At 39.7% G+C, this 23,582-nt stretch overlaps 1 protein-coding gene across 1 annotated transcript in view; it reads right to left on the minus strand.

The window, feature by feature from the left end:
* Window positions 1–1,927: 1,927 nt before the first annotated feature.
* The window catches only part of LOC104508837 (lysocardiolipin acyltransferase 1-like), a gene marked incomplete at its 3' end in the record, with an annotated part of 28,564 nt that continues 6,909 nt past the window's right edge, over window positions 1,928–23,582 (minus strand). The window contains exons 3-5 of the mRNA XM_010150579.1: window positions 15,430–15,576; window positions 6,034–6,150; window positions 1,928–2,006 (exon numbers count right to left, since the gene is read on the minus strand). Of these exons, the coding sequence (XP_010148881.1) occupies window positions 1,928–2,006; window positions 6,034–6,150; window positions 15,430–15,576 (343 nt within the window). The remainder of the gene's footprint in view (window positions 2,007–6,033; window positions 6,151–15,429; window positions 15,577–23,582) is intronic.

A 23,582-nucleotide genomic window follows, 5' to 3' on the forward strand; every position in this document is an offset into this window, starting at 1 on the left:
TTCTCACTGACGTTTTGTCCACCCATAAAAGCAGCCTCCGGCCTCTCCCTCTTTCAAAGTCAGAGTAAGAAAAACTTATGGAAGCTATTACACTCCGCCTACTTCACACTGGAGGGCCTCGCTAATGAATTACTAAATTGAGAGGCTCAACTCTAAACACTGTTGACGCAAATATGTCAAATTTGAGCACCTTGCCTCATGTGACGATTGAAGGGCTCAAGTTAGAATCATCTCCTAAAGACAGTTCATAAGCTATTTAGGGCTTTACACGGGAGCTTACTATATTCTCCATGCATAGGGAGGACATCCAGATGGCACTTACAAGGACCTGCTGCATAACTCTTTGGCTACTTCACACCCCAGCGAAGGTGAACCAAACTGTATGTATCAGCTTGCAAGAACCACTGATCATCCTCGCCTATTAACTGTTTTAGATACACATTAATCTGCAAATCCCAAACTGTCTCCCTATATTTTTGGCTCAAAAGTGCCACATAGGTATATTGTGCCATAACCCAAATAAAAGGCATTAAGAGTAAAGTACATAAATACACATACATGGATACTATAGCTCACAGAAGAGCATACCAATGGTCACAGGATTAAAATATTACATAGATATATATAGATAGCCTCGATTGAACACCTAAATACCATTTTCCTGCCCTAGCAAGGAAACAGATTGGGATACCTGCATGCAATTACTGAAATGCTGTACAACTGTAAAACTCAGGTATAACCAGTATAAGATAGAGACTGCTTTCTGATTGTGTACATAAAAACATTTGTTTTGGGGCAAAGCTCTCAATTGTGAGCCAACATGGAAACAGGATGAGAATCGCAGTTTCTTTCCATTGGTAAGGATATTCAAGGAAGGCAAGCATGGTAAATTTGTATGGTGTGATGTTTTTTGGTTTTTTTTTTTCTTTTTTTTATTTTAGGATGCTGCAGTTGGCAGCTGTTACTGCAATATTTTTTTCAGTTGGCTAATTATGAACCAGAAATAAATTTGAAGCTGAAATAATGTAATAAGGCAAATAATTCTGACTCTTCATCATATCGTAAAACCAGTAAAATATAAACCCCATAATAGGAACATCCAGGCCAATGTATCCAGATATTAAAGACTGCTGATGGATACAGAGGAAGTGTCAGAAAGAGGTCAGTTAGAATTTGATGTTGGCAGAAATGATTGTCTGCAAAAATCTGAATAATCTTCTGGTGATGCTTTAAAACCGTAGCTGTGTCTTAACCCTTACTGTTTATTTAGCCCTGAGAAAATACTCAAGAGCCATGAAGCAATTTTAAGAAAACAATCATAAACAGCTATTTTCTCTTGACAGACTATTTGGCTACAATTACAGATATTATGCCAAGATAATATATGTAATTCAATGAATCCAGACAATATTGAATCAAATCAACTAGCATTATTTTCCATTTCTTTGAAACTGAACATACAAGCGATCTGAACTTTCCATGCTGTTTTGCACCTCAGAAAAAACTTGATAAAATACAACCAGGCCTGAAAACTTATACTTGATTTCTCAGTAACCTCCTGACCTTTCATAGAAGGATCTCACAAGCTCTATCTTCAAGAGCATTATATAAACCATAAATGGTTTTAATTAACACTGTTAAAGGCATGCTTATATGTCTTATTTAAATTCCTGCACATTTCCCTCATTTTCCAAGTCCCACACTTCATAAAAGGAGATGATTTGCCTTACCCCAAGTTCCACCAAAAATGACTCCATACCTAACATCTATTCAAAGTATCAGGCTTTAAAAAAGGATTCAATATGAATTTAGGAGATGGTTGAAGAGAGGTATATAATGATGATGAGTTTAAAAAAAAAAAGTCATGACCATCTTCATTTTTTGTTGCTCATTTGCATGTTCTGACTCTCTTTCCAAAAACACTCACCTTCGTTCGCCAACGAAGTACAGCACTAAGCTCCAGTAATTTTTCACCAGGTGCTGACTGAAATCAGGGTTCGTAACAGCTGAGGCAAGACAAATGATGGACTTTATCAAGTGAACAGCATTAGAAAGTAGCAAATCAACTGTTTTATTTCTCCTTGCTTTCCATCGATAGCCAACTAACCTGATGTGACAGTACTTGGGATTGCAGTGGTCACTTTGGTCAACAAATGTCTTACACAGAGTAATTCCTCTGCCTGCCACAATAAGCGATCAAAGCGATCAAACGTGCTTCAGCACTGAGAAGACGTACAATTAATCGAGCTCATACACTTTAAGTATTTTGACAGACTAAGGTCATCACGTTTGCACAAACAAACTTTAAATCATGCCAGGAAAAACGGTTTGTGCTATTTTGAGTAACATTCATCAGTAAAGATTAATGAAGAATCTCGAAGAATCTCACAAGCCTGCTTTATCTGTTGCAGAGACTGTCACAATTGACAAAAAATTCAATAATCGCTCCCAAGAAGGATGACCTTCTTACAGGGTGAAAAATGCATATATTTCATTAATCTATATTTAGTCTAATTATAGTTATTACTTTTCTGTCTTCCTTAGTCCTTACTGAAATTTTTGTTCCTCTCTTACTCACTTCCGTATCTTCTTGCAACACTCTATACTGTGTATCAGGTAGCAAGCTGACTGTATCCAGCTACCATGAGGTCTTTCCTCTTTGTGCTCTCACTTCTGTACTGTATTTCCTCTTACCATGCACAAACAATGACATTACATTTAACCATCCCACTTAAAACTATTATTGAGCCAAAGGAACAGACTTCCACAAAAATCAATGGTGAATCAAATTTATGTCTTTCTCTTGCTTAAAAAACCAGAAACAACTGCAGTCCTTATTCTCCAGAGTATATTATTAATTATGCATCTAAAGCATGTTCGTAGTTTGTGTTTGCTCTTGAGTGATTCTAAGGTTTATATGAATGAGAAAACAGTAGTGTGATCATTTACAAGTAAAATAATATTTTCACTGTCTTGGCACCTGAGCATAACGAAAGGAAACACCAGCTTTTACCTGGGTTTCTGTTTAGAAGAGTCAGCTCAGGGGGGTAAGAGCTATCGCTCAGGAAGAGCTAGAATGGGGGAAAAAATGTAAGAGACTCAAAAGCCAAGGAGATGCGTGCCCTAAACAATTTTTATTGCCTTTTTTTTGGAGGAGGTTATATAGACCTTATATTACTTAGCTCCCATAATCTCAGCACTGACTTAGAAACCATCATAGCAGCATCTACAGGCAAAAGAGATCAAACAGTTGAAATAATGACCATATAAGAGCGAAAAGGCAACCAGAGGAATTTGAGTGTTGGTCATCACTGGCAAAAAAATCTGTTCACATGGTTCAGAAATGCTTGCCACCTATGAAAAGCCAAGGACTGATAATTGCTTGGGTCGTGCTGTCAGGGTGCAGATAGTGCTTCCTCTAGGAAGAAACTCTCCAGCAGAAAGACAAGCAACATTTTACTGAAGGCTGTTTTTTCCTGATTCTTTATTTCCTATTCAGAAGGACTGCTAATAGATATTTTTATGTAATAACAGGTAATTCTTTCATGCTACAGCTTGTGATGCATATTAATCAGGACTCTTGCCAAATTAAATTAGCTTTTTCAACATTCAAAAAGCAGTTAAACTTCTAATGACATTTTCCCCCTCTCTTCATCAACCTATTTTTGGAGCAAAATAATGTACTCGGGCCTGAAGTAAAGACACTTGAGCCTCAGGAATGGAAAACTGCCACGAGCCAAAATGTATTCACAGGAGAGCTATAGGGCAATAGGTTGTCATCTATGCACAAAAATACTTTCAAAGACGTAAACATGATGTTAAAATCTCCACCACCCCCCTTCTGCATGTTAAAGTCACACACACTGATTTGTCCTTGCGGTTATGAGCCGGAAAAAGGGAAACAAGGCTATTTTTATGATGATTGCTACTATTGTAGCACTAGCACAGTCCAGAAACAGGGACCCGATGTTAATACCATATCCTTAACAATCCTGGTTTTCTTTATTACTTCTAGTATCAGAAATTGGAAGTGTAAAAAAAGACATTCTAACAATATAAACAATAAGTCAGGCCAGAGCTGCACGATAACATTAGGTATCAACTGTGCCATTAGTATCTGAAAAGCTACCTGGACATCTATATTTTACAGGTGAAAATACATATATATATCTATGCACACATCTAATATACAGAAGTCTTTTGAAGTCAAGCCACTACAGTAAGGTAAAAAAGAAATCATTTCAATGTAAACAGTCCATATTTGGCACACTTGCAAACAATTGAAAACCAATTCTTAGATTAGTAAGTAAAAACTTAGTATTTTAAAATGCCAGTTGAACCACCTGCTCACACATAATGTAACACAAAACAGCATACAGACATAACATACAGCACTTATAATGCCTATCAATGTACCAAATACCTAGCAAATTCAATGCTAAAGGGAAATTGATTCTTCACACAATATTTGCCTGTCTTAAATAAAAGTAGGACTTAAAAGCATTTGAAAGACTGGACAAAAAAAAAATCATCTAGGAACGTTTTTGGTTTTTCCCTAGCTTTGTACTGCATAAAAGCAGTCAACCAGCCTCAAATATTTTCCTTTTTACAACCCAATAGCCTAATTTGCATAGATGTCTCATACAGCAATACAAGAGAAAGGCATTTTTATAAAATTAGAAAATTACTGTATAACCACAAAGCTTGTTTCAACAGCAAGTACAGATTTTGAAATATTTTTAGTTTGATAGTGTTTCAAGTTGAAGACATTCCTTTAACTGAAAATTTATTCCAAGATAGAAATATTATTATGCACTAGGCTAACCTAGTGCTGAAAAGTTTTACGTAAAACAAGTGTTTGAAACTGCCTATGTGGAAAATTTTTTTACTCCAGCAAACTGAAAAATAAACATTCAAGACAGATGAAAATCTAAGATGTCCACCCCTGAACATCCAATAAAAACAAGGCCAAACTGATCCACGGTCCAGCTAGGACTGTCCAGCTGGACAAAACATTAAAGTGTTTATGGTGATTTTAGAATATCTGCTTAGTAGGAATCAGGCAAAATGCAAGCCAGATCTGCTCCTAAAATCCAAGCAAGGATTCCAGCAAGGGAAAAAGCCTACCAGCAGGCCCTTATTCTTTTTAATAACTCCAAACTTCTTCCTTTGGCAGTCAGAATAGGCAGCATGTGTTAAAGATCTAGAATCGCTTTTCCCTGCAGAATTAGCCTATAAATAAGTCACTTCATATCTACTGTACATGTCTATTTTCTTCAACCATACATCCTGTGAACATTCACTCATCTGTATCTGAATCACTGCCACATCAGTATCATTTAACGCTTACACCACTATGGCCTCAGGTCTCATCACAATGCCCAACCCCAAAACAACGCGCAGACATCTGTCTAACAAGCAAACACATCCTTACACTCCATTCCCCTGAGAATAAGAAATTGATCTCTACCTCAGATTAACACAGGGATGGAAGACTACTTCTGGGTTAAAAGGAAGCATCACACGTTCTCTTACCCACCATTCTGCCAGGCAGCACGACTCCTGTTTTACGCAGCTTCTCTAGGTCACCGTCACCTGAAAAAAGCTGGCAGCACTGGGCAGCTGACCTGCTGCATCTTCATGCTGCTGGCATGTCCTCTGTCCGTTTAACGTAGCAACTTACTGTCTCAGCAATCAGACTTAAACCCAGAAGCTTTTCAGAGAGGGCAGAGTTACACATGCTGGTGTTCAGTGCCAAGCACCCAGCTGGGGCTAAGGGCTGGTATAGACAGTAAGGCTGAACTTCCCTGGGATCTTTTACACTATTCTTTTGAGGTAGACTGCTAAAGAAGCTACAATTTAAAAAAAGTGTTTTCCTCCACCACCTATTTCCTGATGATACTGGTACCTGTTATCAACCCTCTCAAACCTCTCCACGTTACGATCATTTTAAGTAGGGTTGCTTCTACAGCCTGAGTAAGATTTTGTTATCTTAAAGGAAGAAGAGAACATATAAATACAGAACAGGATTACCTTCCCTTAGACGCTCAACCACAAAAGTGAATCCAGTAGTTCGTGGATGTAAGACGTACTCGTATTTCTGAAGTCCGTTCTTTTCAGCGAATTCATTACTGCGGGCTTTGGTATTGGCTGAAGGAGAGAATAAAAAGCACCATTTTCTATCAGAGTGCATGTAGACTGGGAATTAAATGTAATCATTATATGACAGGAACAGTACAACAGCAGTTCACACAGTACGAATGTGCAAGAGCTTTTCAGGTGGAGGCAAACGGGCCGGCAGCGGGCTACAGGATGGTATGAGGAAGGGCAACGTGGATTGCAAGAAAAGCCTTTTTACCCTCTCATTTTGTCTTAGAAAATCATCACATCTTTCATATTTATCAAATGAAATCTGAAATCTATACATTAAAGTCTGTTAATAGGTCTCTGTACACTTCAATACCAATTTACAGTAAAATGCTTTAATTAGCTCAATTATTTTTTTTACTCAAAAGGCACAACATATAGTAACACAGGCTTAGTATTGTCTACAGTAATACCTTGAGGTCAGTGTTTAACTGTGTTAAACTTATTTTGGAAAGTTGACATTAAATGGAGGGAAGCAGTTAATCTAATAGATTAAAATGGCACTTTATGTCTTCATTCTGAACTTGACACATTTTATACATCAACTTGCGCTGCACAGACATACCCTGTTTTAATTTTCTGATCAACTGCCCGAGTGTCACAACACGTGCTTGCTGCCATAGGCAGAGCACTTGCCAGGCATCTGGAGAGCAGCAGGGCTAAGCCTCGCGACAAATGGGTTTCGAACCTGGGGCAAAAAGACTCTCTAACAAGCAAACCGAACACAAGCCAGTTGCTAGCAGAGCCCACTGAGCACGGAAGAGGTGGACACTGAAGTGAAAACTTCTGAAGACAAGCAGAGGAAGCAATTTGTTCTCCAGTGAGGTGCAGGAGTCTCTTCCAAGCAGCCTCAGTCAGCAGCCAGCCAGACTTTGCTGGCTACCCTTACTCCTTCCATGTGGGTCTGCTGAGCCTCATCTGGGGCCAAAAGGCCATGGATACATGCCATGTTCCCTTGGCAACATGGAAAAAAAAAATCAATTCGATCAACTAACCTATTAAATAGCTAGTATTTATGCAGTCTTACAGGTGCTTTAAAAGACAGAATCCAGCAGCAGGTCTATGGAACAAAATAATCATTACCTAAACAACACAAACTTTTTCAAGCAGAAACAGCTCTTATTAAGTGTCCACAGTTAACCTTAACAAGGATGGAAGATAAAGTAATGAAGAACATATGGCTGCTTAATAATTTTATGGAACTGATACTTATAGGTAAGTCCTTTCCCTTAAAACCATCATAATTTTTCCTGTAAAGGAACAATAGCACGAGTGGACAAATCGACAGCAGTGCGAGATGTCCTTCTGGCAGTAAGGCAACTGTCCTGCACCTTTTTTTCCTAAATTACATAAACGCTTTGTTTACCAACAAATGTGGACAATTCTCCTAAAGGACTATCTACCTATTAGTAAATGCTATAGCATATCACTACAGCAAGTATTTTTGACCTGTGACCTATGGTTTCCGTGCATAAGGGCACTGCTTTTCATACATGCAACCCTGAAGATTTAGTGCGCTGATTTCCTGACCATGTGATTTGGAGGAAAGGAAAACTATTGCACGGTAGCCAAGTCAGTGATTCAGCAAAGAGAATCCAAATATTTAATTCTTGCCAAATTGCCAAAATCTACAAATACTTGAAAATATGACATCTTCAAAAAGCGTTGCTAAAATTACAGAATGTGTGAAACACTAAAATTACACTTGGCTATGCAACTTAAATTTATCTTTCCTTGGACTTATACATTATGTCTTTAACCACATGACCAGAGTATCTATTTTTGTCTGCTCAACTACCACTCCATTCCATGTTGAAAAAGGACCAAGCTGAATCAGCGAACTGAACTTGCCTTTACGACCCCTACCTCTGTGATGGCAAAACTTGCAAAGTGAGTCATGAGCAAGACCTGGAAGGGCAGAAAAGGCAGGAGTAATGTGGTAATTATTAAATGTTCCTTTGAAAAGCCTGGATTCTACCTCTTAGACATAATTGTATTGCACTATTAGCTCAACAACTTGAAACTCTATTTTCTAAAAAACAAGGTAGATCACCAGGAGTGTTCCTATAAAAAGTATACAAGTCAGGAGTTCCTTTCCAGATTCTCTGGCGATTCAAGTAAAATGCTTTAAATTAATTTATCACAAAGTTTTAAGCTAATGTATTGTTTCTTCCAAAGGGCTGAGGAAGTGTCGTCTTCATTTTCTGCACATCCAAATTTGGGTTTCACGTTCGAACATTTGCAATCTGCAAATCAAGTCAATCAAAGCTTTGAGACACAAGTGCTGTGTCTATTCAAAGCTAAGCAGCCTAAAAATAATAAGAAATGCAAGTCTGAAGCATCTCAAACTGCACACAGTTAATGAGCACTTCAGAAAAACCCTCTCAGTATGTCTGCTCACTAGCACGTTGTTTCAGAGGGAGCATGAAAATCCCTTGGTATCTGCAAAACACTCTTGAGCCACAATAAACCAAACAGTAAATGGGCAGTTTTGTTTTCTGAGCAAGACCTAATTGATGCTGCAAAAATGGTTTGGGATCTCCATTGCCTTGAAGCAGTCATCTTCAAACCTCCTCTTAGTGCACCTCCCTGCACTTGGAAAGAACTTAGTGTAAACATCTGTAAACCATCTTCCAAATTTCCCTTTACTACAATGCCTTTCTGGAAGCGTGTGAACAGCTGGACACTGGCACACCACCAGCCAGCACTGCTCAGCTATTTCCTGATATGTACCCCTGCCTTGCCTCTGGACTGTAAGTTTTCTATAACAGCGATTGTTCCCTTCCCCTTTTGCATGACCTGAGTGTAATGGGATTTCAGAGCTGGAATAACGCTCCAAGCTAAGACAATGATCATCGTCATCTGGAAATACCATCTCCCGCTTCCCTTCCTAACGACTATCAGACCACAGGTCTTCGTGCATTAAACAGTACTTACCATCGCAAGTCAGGAAGGTCAAACGGGTTTTGATGCTATCCTGGTAGCAAGGGTAGGATGTGCTTTCACTACCGAAATGGGAGAATAACGCCCTTCCTCCCTCTTCTGCTACTTTCAGTTTCTTACTCTGCTATTACTTACAACCAAATGCACTGATTGGCATCTTCTCCAGTGTAAGCACCTTGGTGCCTACTGCTGTTTGGGATCCCTGTGCCAGACACCTGTTGCCTAAATGCTCCGTGGGAAATTCAGAGGGTCTTTTGCTCAGCACTGGATCCAACAGAAGGCAGACAATGTGATGTTCCCCATTACAGTCAGAAAACTGATCCAGGAAATCAGAAACCTATTTTTATATCGTCTCCAACCTAAGGGAATTCACACAAACACCTCTTTGAAATCTCTTAATCAACAGAGCAGGCTACACTGCCAAGTGCTGCAAAACTTCCACAGATGCCTTATCCTTCTGCAGCCCAGATTAAAACATTCTTAGGTGAAAGAATAAAAAAAAGTGCAAGATGCCTTTGTAAGCCTGATAGTGAAAACACTTCCTTAAAGAGAGGAAACATATGTTCTCTTCTTTGCTTCCAACCCACTAACACACAAATTGCATAAAGCAGCTCTTGAAGCAGGCACTGGAAATGAACTCAGCTTAGGTTTCCCCAATCCCTAAAGGTCACTCACAACATTTGGCTAAGGGTAATGCCCCCTCTCTGAAAAATATGAGTAAGCGATCCTTTCTAGAACAAGTTTTTTTGACGAAAAGCTGGACATGAGCCGGCAGTGTGCGCTGCCAGCCCAGAAGGCCAACCGTATCCTGGGCTGTATCCGGAGAGGGGTGGCCAGCAGGTCGAGGGAGGTGATTCTGCCCCTCTACTCTGCTCTGGAGTGCTGCGTCCAGCTGTGGAGCCCTCAATATCAGAAGGATATTGACCTCTTGGAGCGAGTCCAGAGGAGGCCCCGAAGATGCTCAGAGGGCTGGAGCTCCTCTCCTATGACGAAAGGCTGCGAGAACTGGGCTTGTTCAGCCTGGAGAAGAGAAGGCTCCGAGGAGACCTCATTGCAGTTTTCCAGTATCTGAAGGGGGCCTACAAGGGTACTGGGAGAGGACTTTTTACAAGAGCCTGTAGTGATAGGACAAGGGGTAATGGGTATAAATTGAAATCAGGGAGGTTTAGATTAGATGTCAGGAAGAAATTCTTCACAGAGAGGGTGGTGAGGCACTGGAACAGGTTGCCCCGAGATGTTGTGGATGCCCCATCCCTGGAAGAGTTCAAGGCCAGGCTGGATGAGGCTTTGAGCAACCTGGTCTAGTGCAAGGTGTCCCTGCCCGTGGCAGGGGGGTTGGAACTAGATGATCTTTAAGGTCCCTTCCAACCCTAACCATTCTATGATTCTATGATAAGTATTTTCTTCTTACACTGTATTTAAAGCTGAAGTAAATCTACCCCCACAATTTTTGCTCATCATTCCTATTAGGTATATTTTGCATTTTAACTCCTTGGTTCTATCTGCTTCTATGATAAAAAAAAAGTAAGTAGAATAATCCATTTCTATGGAAAGCTGCCAGTTTATTAATAGAGGGTGATGTGGGAACTTTCCTGATCCAGAACTGCTTTGTAGTCCATCTCCTCTGCTCCTGCACCAATTTGCCTGTCCTCTCCCGTCTCCTTCAGCAAATACATACTGCCTCTCAGAGGGTATGTTCTTTGCGGTGGTAGGAGTACAAGAAGTCCAATTTATTTCAGTCTTTAGACGCTACTGCAGAGCAAGTGTCAAACTACACAAAAGAACAAGAATTTAAGGGCTCTGGCCGTAACCTCTTAGATGGTTTTTGCTCCTGTGCTGGCTTTGGTAAATCATTTGATTACGGTTTTTTCCCATTTATCTCAAAATTAGGTGGGCAAATCCCATTTATCACATTTTTAAATTACTGGAAAAGCTCAGAAAGTCAGCACTTTCTAGAAGCACCAGACTTCAAAATTTCAATTAAAGTTACTGGAGGAAGAAATTCTGCTAACACGTTTTCTTCATTTTTGAGTTACAGATTTTTAAGAAGTTAACTTGCTTTTGCCCCTGAAAACCAGATGATAAAGTGAACTTATTTTTAAGTAAATTTATATTTTTAAATTGTGAGCTGGTTTTGAATTAAACCAAAAATTTCTTGAATTTGACTGACAAAAGCCACCATGAAGTAACAGGCTGCATCCGTGTCAGCCTGAAGAATATTTGGAACTAAAACTCCAAGACCTGTACCCAGCGAAAAGCAGAGCCTGTGTTCCCTGTGAGACATGCATGCAGTATTAGCTCCTCTCAAACAAGCAGGCTTACACAGAATCACAGAATGGTTTGGGTGGGAAGGGACCTTTAATACCACTCTTTCTGATCAACTCTCAACTACTTTTTTATTATTGCTAGTACTAGTGCACTGAAATTTGAGTATTAAAGTACTACCTTTTCCTTTAATCGGACCTGTGATTAAAGCACATGTGTACTTCGATGATTTCAAGTACTCTCAAATTATATTGGTGCCATACAGTGAAAGAATAAACAAGTACTTCAAAAATCTCTCTCAAAAAAAAACCCCACTCATTTATCTATTAGAGGTTTGCATAGAAGCTATAATGTGTACTTAATATTTTAAAGAAAACTTAAGCAATTGTTCTTATTTGAGCTGCTTTCAAACTACTACACATTAAATCAACCTCTACCAGTGCTTTTGAACAAATTTTTTTTTGTGTTACTAAAGCACATCACATTTAGTAGAAAGAGAAAATCCAACTGTTACCGTCTAGATGGATTACCTTATGTGATCTACATAGTATTCCTGCCAAAATCTGGTCTTTAGCAAGCTTTCCTACTTGTTTTTGAGCTGTTCCTCAAGGAAAAAAGGTCTGTGCAATCACACTCTGTCCACCTGTTCCCCTTAACTTGTGAAACTATTGCCACCTGCAAACAAAGTTTGACAGAGACAAGAGATTCAAAGATAATTAAGCCCCACTGGAGTTGTAGAAAAACCAACAGCTGAGTAAAGCAGAGCCTCCAAGAGTGGAGGTCTTAGTAACGGGAAAAGCCAGGGTAGGCTCCACGGGTATGTAGTCGGTCAGGGCTTTCAGCACAGCATGCGGTGCTCCGTCACCTAAGGCGAGTATTGGTGAGGATGAGCCACAACACACAATCCCTCTTGCCGAGAGAGCAGCAAGAGATTTGTTGAGGAAACGTCACACAGAAGGAAACACAAGGAAAAAGGGAAAGTTGGAGTGAAGAAAAGACCATGGTTAGGGATGCAGACACACATCCATAGGAAATGAGGCTTTAACAGGCGCAGAGCAATACAGCAACTTTTTTATTGTTATTGCTTTCTGAAGAATTACTACCAAGTGGCTTGTAAGGAATACCAAGAAAAACAACAGAACAAGCGAAATGGTGGGTCGTATTCCAGCTTTCCAGAAGCACCAGACTTCCGGTTGTTTAGTTTTCTCCAGGGCTTCAGAAAGTCTGGCTATATGGTTATCTGCTGAGGGCTTCTTTTTAAGCAATTACAATAAAATACCTTTGGTGCACTTAGCTTTAACCTTGAAGTACTCCAGAGTGAAAAGATGACCGACCTATCAGAAATAAGTATATAATTATTACCTCAGACCCTATACATCCAGTCTGCAAATACATTGTTCAGGGTTCATGACATTACTCTTAAGATTTCATTTACATAGCATCTTTGACTGCAAAGTAATTGCACATGCGGTCTCGCAGTGGCCCACGTATAAATAGAGTCATACTTTTTATTTCTTTGAAATCTTTCGTTCAATAACACCTGAAAACATTATACAATATTTTATAGAGAGGAATGAATCTATCATTGTCAGGCAGCCACTGAGAGGATAAGAAAAAATTGATAGCAGCACAGAGCTGCACAGCAATTCTGCTTTTCAGCGAAGTACATGTAAAATGTTATTTTTCATTTTAAGCACTAGAAGAATTTTGTCTTCAGAAGTAATTAGCAGTTTTGGAATTTGGTCAAAACCAAAACCCATTGCCTCTGGTTTTGCAAATGTTCTCAGGGATACTGAGAGACCATTCAGAACAAAACTGGTTTATTTCTTATTCTGAAAGATGAGGTTGCAATAGGTCCTAATAGGTCAGTAACATAGCAGTTTTCTGCAAACCATTTTTCCAAATGCTACACAAATCACATTATTATGTTCTATCATTCACAGATGGCATAAGCGTATTGCTTGGTCAGGATTAGCTTGTCAAGGAATTTTGCCCAGTCTCCTAAAATCTATGAGCTAACGTTTCCTGTGAAGACAATTAGATAGGGACAGGTATTTACTTCCACAGAAAAAGCCTCAGGGCTTTGCCTGTCTCTTTACATCTTATTATGCACAAATATAATGTCAAGGTGGCATTCATTGATGATGGAAAGTGAGAGTGGTAAACACTGGACAGTTTAATATCGGAAGTCAGCACAGGTGCCTGAGGAAGCAGCGCCCTATGTCTTCCCTGCCTATCACTCCATCCTTCCCAGTATGCAGCTTCCTCCCCAGGCTGGCACAGCATACCGGGGGGCCACGATCACCGCACATCTGAGGTGGCTTACACTGACTTCAGAACACCAGCACAGTTAGTGCCGACATCCATTTGACACTCCAAGGTTACAGAGTACGTGTTACACACCTATGAGGAAGGAAAACCAGAGCAACAGAAATAACTTTAAAAAAAAAAGTCAAAAATCTGTGTTCAGAAATCCAATTAGAGATTTTTTAATATTAAGTGAAGAATCTTGTCTGCATTAATTTCTTAGTTTAATATTAAGTATATGCATATACCTAAATTTAGTCCAAGTCATTTACACACGTTTCAACAGCAGAGAGAAAACCCTGCGTTTCCTGAGGCAGTTCCACATTCAGGTGGGAGCACCCCACCGCTGCCTTTGGGACTCAGCAGCACAAGTGCTAACACACCGTGGCTGTCCCAGTCCTCCGATGAGCCGCCTTCTTTAAAACTGCAGTACGAAACTTTCTCAGTTCTTTAAAATCTGTTGTCTCTAAGGAGTACTGGGATGGATTAGAAGGTATACATAATTTATGGAATAAATTAGAAACAATCCAAATCTTTCAGTTATCTTGAGATGGAAACACCTGTTCAGAAAGAGAGTGTGAGCGATCCGCGGAGTCTCCTGACTCCATGAATAAGATTAAGATTTCATCTCATAATTCAGAGCTAGGAAGGAACAATTGCTCATGAATTCAAAGAAAAAAGAATTTAAAGTGAGGTAGTTTCCATCCTTCTTCCTAGCTTTAGGTAATGAGGTAACTAATTCAACAAGAGATATCATGTAAAGCAGTCCAAGAATGTGCAATGAATTCATCCTCTTTAAGGAAGGCTGATCAAGTGATGACAATTCCCTGCAGTGTGATAGCATCTGAATACTATATATATCAATATTTTAAAGATATAGGGAATAGAGAAGGAAAAGATAGCAACATATGCTGGTTATTTTTATACTGTGTCTAGTACTTACTGATCAGGTATTGCAATAAAGTATGACCTTAGAATATCTGCCACAGAAAGTATAGTATCTTTTAAATAAGCTAAAAGGTGGAAGCTTAATTATAATTGATTTTCTGTTTAAAGATGATGCTTATCAAATCATGCTGCAGACATGAAGAACCACAGAACATGCATACAACATTGTCTTTTATTGGCAATTAGTCGTCCTCAGCACTCGTTAGCACCTTGCTACTCATGCCTTAAGATACCTGCATTAAGGTAGCTATTTTATTAAGAATTAATGCTATAGGACCCAACTCATTAAATTTACTATTATAATAATGTCAACATTTGTTTTATGGAAATATTTTTCTTAGAGACAGACTGCTTATATGGGCTAAGAAATAAGTATCTCCAGTTTCTCCTCTTATATCACTGGGCAAGAAACCTAACAGAATCATTAGGTCTCCTTGTCAATCACTCTTCCACAGGTCTGAAATTATTTTGCACTATTTGCCCCGGTAATAAGAAAAATGGGAACATGCAAGTGATTTATTCCAGATCTTGAAACCTACTTTCGCTAATGCAATGTACATACAGTACTGACCAATATAAAGCCATTTCAATCATCAGGTGATTTGAAACCTAACAGTTATTTCAGGAAGACTGGCAAAGCCTCTCAGTGGAACTACATTTGTGCCTCTCAAACGTACAGGCATGTATGATCCTTACCTAGAATTTCTACAGTCCGTGAGAACACAGCCTGGCTCCTGCCTTCAACTTTTAATTATTTCCATAAACAACAAAGAATTTTCACGTTGAGCATTCCACGAGAAGGTGGCAAATGCAGCCTACCTGTGAGATCAGTTCCTTCTGGGAAGATGAGGAGTTGTAGTGGTTCACGAATGTCACAGAAATAATCCAGCATTTTTTCAAAGTGACTCTTGTCATCTTCCCACCTTCTCTGAATGAAAACAAAGGCAGCAACCTGCATCGCCCAGCCTAAACGTTAAAAAACACAGCTTTAGTAACAATTCACTCTGATACTTCCGCAGTGTCTGTTATTCCAAAATATTTTTTAACTGGGTTAGACACAACATTTTATTTACTGCTCACCTGTCCTCACCTCTGATTAAGAGCACTTAGTTACCCTGTGAAAGGAGTTTTGGACAGAAAGCAAAGAATGCATAATCTAAATAAATAAATCCAAATATGGAATGGCTACAGTTTTGCAAAATTCAAGTCACCTGAGTTAGAAAAGCTTTCCAGAAAGCAAGAACAGGGTCGATGCTGTCACAAAGTATGGAGGAGGTCTTTTTACAAGTAGTGACAGGACAAGGGGTAACGGGTTTAAATTGAAACCAGGTAGGTTTAGATTGGATGTCAGGAAGAAATTCTTCCCGAAGAGGGTGGTGAGGCACTAGAACAGGTTGCCCAGAGAAGCTGTGGATGGCCCATCCCTGGAAGTGTTCAAGGCCAGGCTGGACGAGGCTTTGAGCAACCTGGTCTAGTGGAAGGTGTCCCTGCCCATGGCAGGGGGGTTGGAACTAGATGGTCTGTAAGGGCCCTTCCAACCCAAACCATTCTATGATTCTGTTTAAAACCATGGCTCTCACTATAATATCCTTAATCACTGCAACACCGATTTGCTCAAGGGAAGGTGCTGCCTCTATGGACAAACATGTCAGCAATGCACTGCCGGATAAAAGAAAGCTGCATTATGTAGGCAGATGCCCTTCCTACACGTTAACCATGTGTACTGTGCAGAAAATAATGTTTTGAGGGCTTTATTACACATACCTTATCACTTTCATTATTAATAAAAAAACACAAAGTTGTTCTTTACATTTGATTATAGACAAACCTGACGTATATCCACTTGTTTGTATTAATACACACGACAACTGTGAAGATTTATAGCCTGACATCAAACTGACATTGTAATGTAGTTAAATAAATGAAACTGCTGCTGAGTCTGCAGCTCAGGGGTCACACGCCATTATCTTCCATAAACATTCTTGGCTTTTTGGGCACAATTTCCTATAGAACATACCACATAATAGTTCACAATATATCACAAAATACTTTTGTACAGTAGTTCAGACAGAAGGACAAAAAATCAGGGCTCCAGTTCCCTCACATGCCCACGATGCTCCCTTCTTCAGCAGGGCTCAGAGGATCGTGACACTGCCTTACCACTGTACTTGGCTAGCTTGTATCCCATCAGAAAACCTGCAGGTAGATACTCCACATCAAAGATAAAACATCACAGCATCCCATCCTGTGCTTTGCTCGCCACAGTTCTCAAAGTCTGTTTTCCCTTTGCTGCTGATTGATGGCATGTTATTCTTGCACTTTATTTCAGCTCCTCTTTATGAGGACTCCTTCCGCTTCTGTTCATGGCAATATCTTACAAGGAGCATATGCCAGAAAATCACTTATTAAAGCCACCAATTTATAAATCAACTTCCCAAGTCAGAAATCCTGGATAATGCATTAATCAAGCAGCATAATCTCTTCTTGATTGGATAGGGATGTTAATTGTATTGTTAAAGATCTGTAACCTGTGTCGTGGGGTAGATACTTTTTATTTTCAAATGAACTACACAGATGGAGCATGCATAACTAACATGCTTCTGCAATCTGGACCTAATGAGTCTCAGATAGTCAGATAATGAATGATATCCAGATAACTGAATACGGGAAGTGGTTATATGAATTAAGAAAAGAAATGCCCAGAATGCAGTCTCAGCAAATCTTTTCAAATTTACACACTGTACTTGATAAAAACCTTCTGTAAACAAAACTAAACTCTGACCACAACTTTTATGCGCATCTATGCACATATCACATTCCCACATCTGCAGTGTCAAGCAGTATCAGTACAGCTTTATTAATCGAGGCTATCTGTGTTTAAACAAATTATTTGCAGGAAAAAATAAAGGTCAATGTTAAAGTAACTAAAAAAATAACCTAAGTAATTTAACTGTGCTTTCTTGTGGCACTTAATCATCTCTATTGCTGCAATGCATTTCACTCCATTGGTGCAAAACCAGTATTTTAAATTGAACTAGTCAGGGCTTCATTTACACACTTGCCATTGTGTTACATAGAGGACATCTTTTCATACCGAATGCTGCCAAATACCAAATGGTGCCAAAGCATTCGGTTCCTCTGGAAGGTACATGGAAATGGTATGAAGCTGCGTTAGCGGAGGCTCAAGTTGGACACTGGAAAAGGTTCTTCACTGAGAGGGTGCTCGGTCACTGGAACAGGCTCCCCGGGAAAGCAGTCACGGCACCAAGCCTGTCAGAGTCCAAGGAGCATCTGGATGATGCTCTTAGCCATATGGTTTAGTTTCAGGTAGTCCTGCGAGAAGCAGGGAGTGTGACCTGATGATCCTTATGGGTCCCTTCCAACTGGAGACACACTGTAATACTTGATCTGAAATCAAATCCATAAAAATGGCCACGGCAACAACAAAAGCCCTCTAAGCAGAAACGAAGATGCCTTTTACCGTACCATACCATTTACAACTCTGAGGATGCAAATGCTCCATAGGACAGAGTAAAAATACATAGAGATTAGGAAAGCTGTACTGTGGTTTTGGCATTTTCCAATTGATCTTACCTCTCCCCACAGACCTTTTGTATGTTTTATATATCCCAGACACCACGCCTAAATTAGTTTATGCAAAGCCCGTACCGTGCTAAACCATTTTACTGTGTGGTATCACACACCAGGCCTAAATTATTCAGTCCTTGTGTTCTCATTACAGCAGAGTCCGTAGGCGGAAAGAAGGGAAACGAGAAGCAAAATAAATGCTCACTTGGGAAGCCTGCTGAGACTTTCCCAGGTCAGCAGCTCCTTAGGAAGAGTGGTTTTGGTCATTAACAGGGAGGTAGCATGGAAAAAAACCTCACTGCCAGATCCCACCCTCTCCCCTACCTTTTTTTATGCAGTACAAGGCTTTAAAATATATGGAAACTTGCATATACAGTCTTCCTAGCAATCATTCCTAAACAGCACTGTGACATCAAATTGCAAACACGTTTAGCTACCAAGAAAACTGCTACTCCAGTGACTCCTAATTCACCTGATTAGCCTTAAGGCCAAGGATATAATGCAGTAGTTTCCCCATTCCTGTCCTAAGCAGTGGTGTTATATACAGGCCATGAAAAATTAAACTGAGGCAGTAATGTAATGACAGTAGGGTGTTGGGGAGGAGTAAGAAAGAGGGAATGGAATTGGGAGGCATCCAGTTTTTAAATAAACAAGAGGTTTGATTTTCTAACCTTTTCAATAGATAACATCCATGTTCTTGAAGAATTTTTCTCCCTTAAAGTGTGTATGTAATTACATAAAACCGTCCTGACTGCTCAAATAAGAACAGATTATCTAACAGCCAGGTGACTAAGAGTAAAGGACCCAGGTTTTCCTCCTCACTTACCCCAGTGCAGCACACTGCGCCAAACCATGTTATCATCTATGAAAAATGGAAGAATCTTCAACATTTGCTCAAGCCTTAAGGCAAAAGTGTGAGTTATTACCCTCAACCAAAACCCTGGTCCATGCACCGACGGGATCGCCTGCTGTTTACTCGTCCCACTGTCCCATCGGAACGAAGCGGGAGAGGAAACCCGGCACAGGCTTGCAGACACATGCCTTTGAACCAAGCCAAGCAGCTCTCCCTTTGATTTCCATTCCACCGTGTGTCTGCGCTGTGCTGCTGGAAAAACAACACGTAACAAGACGGAGGCACAGCGTGGGATCCAGATGGGAATGCAGAGAGAAGCAAGAGGAATTCAGTAAAGCAATAGATAAGATGAAAGGTTTGACTAATCAGCAAGATTGATGATAAGCACCAGAAGGAAGTACCTTCTTGTGTGCAGCCTGCAGTGAGACACACTGCTCAGCTAATTATTGTTTAGGTCAACATGTCGGCCAAGAAAAGTACTTATATTTTGCTGTTTTGCACAATGGTTTTGGTCATTTGAAGCTCCCAGGCGAGAGGAATTTTCCTAGCAAAGGCAGCATTTATGACTGGGGAAAAATGGTTGTCTTTTGATTTGCAGATTCTTGAGAAATCATCAGTTATAAAAACACAGCAGAGAAACACTGAAGCTAAAGAAATCCTAACAGTGCAACTCCACTTTGCTAAGAGTCTTCTTATAACTGACGACATTTCTGATGACTAACACTGCCTGGAAAAGTATACAGAAAGCATCACTCTGCACAGTTCTTACTCAAAATTGCAAAACAGCAGCACAAAAACGTATAAAGTGGGGTAGATAGAGACAATGACCTTTAAATAGACTTTTCAGAGCTGAAAAAGTAAAAAAGGCAGCTTCAAATCTCAAGTAACACATACATGCTAATGATATGTATTCCATACTTCAATAAGGCTTTATCAAGACACAATTCTACACATTAAAAAGATTACAGTTATACAAAAGGAAAGGCTGCTATTGAACTAGAGAAATGTGCTGTACGTAAGAATTTCCTTACTGCCTTGGGGATAAAGCAAATGATAGCTTATGCATGTTGAGCATTTGCAGCATTGTATTAAAAATGCTAGTTGCAAGTATAAAGCTTTTAGAATTCTAAGACCTTCCATTTTCTATCCTTTAAAAGAAAATAACACTTGAAACTGAAATTTCTTGCGTGTTTTGATTGCAAAGGTAACTTGGGAGTAAGCAAATACTAAGGATGGAGGTGGCAATGAAAAATAGAGAGAAAGATGAGTTGTGCAAGAAAGTATTTTTTGTTAATCACAATTTTATGCACATTTCCATAAGAATCTCAGAAATTAGGTATCGCAAAAAATGTCATGTCTCTGTCAGATGAATATCATGGTTTATACTAAAAGCAAACATATCAAGAAAACGGTATCTATGTATTTCCTATAGCAATGCAACAGAACAGCTGGTAATACTGAGCCCCCCCCGCCCAAAGAAATTCAATAAATGATTCAAAACTGACTCTGTGTGACTGTATTTAGCAGGGATCTGGTCCCAGTCAGGGCTTTTGAGGCAACAGTGAACCAGACATCTAGGCTTAACAAGGGAAATCTCTCTGAAGCGTGTGATCCCCCTGTATACAAATAATGGGGTTCATTAACAGTTTGTTATTCCAAGTCTTTCGTTGCATAAAAAAATCCACAAGGCAGCAACCACGCAATTCAGAATGCTCCTTATTTTAAAGGCTGGTGGGTATTAAAAAGATGTTAGCACGTAGAAAATCACACGGGAATCCAGGGCTTAAAGTTACTATGTATACACTGTTTTCATCAGCATAGGCTGCTAAATGGATTTCTACAAATTCAATTACAATCAGCCATTTTACTGGGGTTTTTTTTTCCTCTACAACTTTATGTCTAATAACCCATGGCAAATTAAAAAGATTATTTAATGTAATGGTTTTAGTGCACAAACTAGGAAAATAAGTAAAAAAGTGCTTCTTGAAATAAACCTGTAATGCATAATCTCTGCTCACGGCAAGTTTATTTTTAACCATGCTCATTTCCAATAATGTAGTTAAAAGGAGGATAATGAATTGAACAACTACCACCTGATTGGCGAATTCTTTGAGCAAATTATGAAACTAGCTAAGAGATAAAATTCACAAATGTAAATTCACAGTAGCACTCATAATTTTACAGTGAAACAGCTGATTTCAGTCTATTCATTTGATGTAATCTATTTGTAAGGTGTCTAGTTAAACACAAGTGTGTTTTCACGATGGCCTTGCCCTGTTAGACTGAACAGCACTTTAATCTACATCTGTTTTTAAACTACTTGTACGGTCACTTTCAGTTTATGTACAGATATATGCTTCATACATGTATATATAGACTACTTTCTCCTTGAACAGAGTATCATCTCAGTGTGTGTGTAGCCTAGACCTTTTCCACTAAGACAACTAAAGTGAACAAACAGCAATGTCAGAAACACAGAATTTTAAGGTAACAGAAAAATACAAAGAAAAAAAAAATTCTGGTCTTGCTCTGGTCAGTTTTACCTTTGATTTCCCCACAGATCTCATGCATTTGTTTCAGTACCAAAATATTCTAAACTTTATATTTATTTCAGCCACATTCAAACATTAACCCTTTCTGTACTGCCTGTGCCCTGCTTCTTTCTCTTGTAGGAGAATACTGTATGTCTCAGTAGAAACCTCTATTGTTTATTTATAATACAATTAGAAGGGGGAGGCGCAAAGACCTAAAGAAATGCATCTGAAAATGGCAGGGCACAGCCCAGGTCTCTCCTATGGATGTGTCGTCTTCACTGCGAGACAGAAATGGTGAGAGATTTTACAACTCAATACTTTTTCAGTAGGCCTGCATCATCTTCAGGTGCTCCATTTCCTTACGTGGACGTAAACAGCAGGAAAGGGACTGGAGACACTGCCTAACAAGGTGGCAGAAGAGGACCTAATTAGTGCCTCTGTCTGCATCTCTGCACTGGGGTCCCATAATGTACAGTACTATCTAGTAACACCTGCCATAGAATCAGGAGTGGGTGGGAGTTCTTGCCCGGCACCCTCAGACTTTCTTGATGTGTGTTTTGGAGAGGCAAAGGGGACAGAGAGAGGCTGGAGTCCTTATTACACAAAAAGGATAAGGAAAGTTTAAATGCAATATAGGCCAACATATTTTTTCCCTAAGAGAGCTGGCAGAATTTCTGTGGCATTCATCTGCAAATATTCCTATTATGTTTTTCCTGGATTATTGAACAAAGACAAGAGCCAGCTGGGAAACAGGCACCTAAAGCTTTTCTTCCCCATAGCAAAAATGCACGCAGAGTTACAGGCAAATTAGGCTGCACTTTTTTCTTTCCAGGTATAATCCTTCCCTCTCACAGCTTCTTCAAGAGAGCCTTGCATATCTGTCTGCAGCGTGAACAACTGTTAGAAAAACAATTATGCTTTCCATCAGAGAGCATACTTTTTAACTTCTGCTTTAAAAATCACGTAGGATAACAACTCTAAGGTAATTAAGCCTGGCAGTTCATAATTGAATTGCTAGAAGACAAATTGTCACAGCTCCTCAAAACTCTCATTTCAGCCTATTTTAACATAACAAAGATACTCGAGACATGAGCTATACTACAAAGTTCAGTAGGTTACACTTTCAATTTTTTAAACCAATAAGCTCTATTGATAAGAATTTGAATGCAAATCCAGCTGTAACCCCAACAAAGACGCTTTCTGCTGAAGTATTTCTATCCCCACCTCCAGAAGTAGCTGTGGCAGCACAAACGCTTTCCTGCCAATATAAATGCGTGCAGGTTCCCTGCTTTAACTACGCTCCAATCGAGTTAAGTGCTAAAATTTTCCAGGCTTAGCGACACCAATATTTTACTTCATGGTAGCTGATCCATCATCATAGCTGTCGGTGTGCACGCTCTTAGCCCGTGGCAAAGGCAGGATAATTTGAGTTGGTTTGCCTTGCTTCACTGAAAACTAAGATGACTCAAATTACTTTGAATTTGCTTCAGGCGAAGCTCGCACACACGGACAGCTACAATGGATCAACCCACGTGCAGGAAAAGATCAGTGGGGCTAAGGCCAGTGCTGAAATGGAGCACAAGTCCGTTTTTTTGTTTCCCTTGGCACTTAACACAACAAGGGCCAAACCTAACTGGAGCCTTTGAGAGCTGCAACACGAGTGACCGGACGAGTGAAAAAAACAGCTCAAAAGCTCCTACATGTTGCAGCATCTTCAAGAGCCATGTTAGCCACAGAGTAACGTGAACACAGAAATGAAGACCTGGACAGAATTACAGTTATCTCTGCTCCCAACTACTCCAGGTCTGCCTGCTTTGCTTATCCTCCTTTTTCGTGCATCATCTTGTCCTTTCCTAACCTGTTCCCACCTCAGTCCTGTGCAGCTATAACTCCCTGCTTTAGCATTCTCAGTGAGCCTTCTTAATAACAGTAAGTCTTCAAGATATGCCCATCAATAGTACCTGCAGGACCTGCATACTTTACACTGTACACTGAAT

The sequence above is a fragment of the Eurypyga helias genome, unplaced genomic scaffold (genome assembly GCF_000690775.1).
Source record: "Eurypyga helias isolate BGI_N326 unplaced genomic scaffold, ASM69077v1 scaffold12834, whole genome shotgun sequence".
Lineage (NCBI taxonomy): Eukaryota > Metazoa > Chordata > Aves > Eurypygiformes > Eurypygidae > Eurypyga > Eurypyga helias.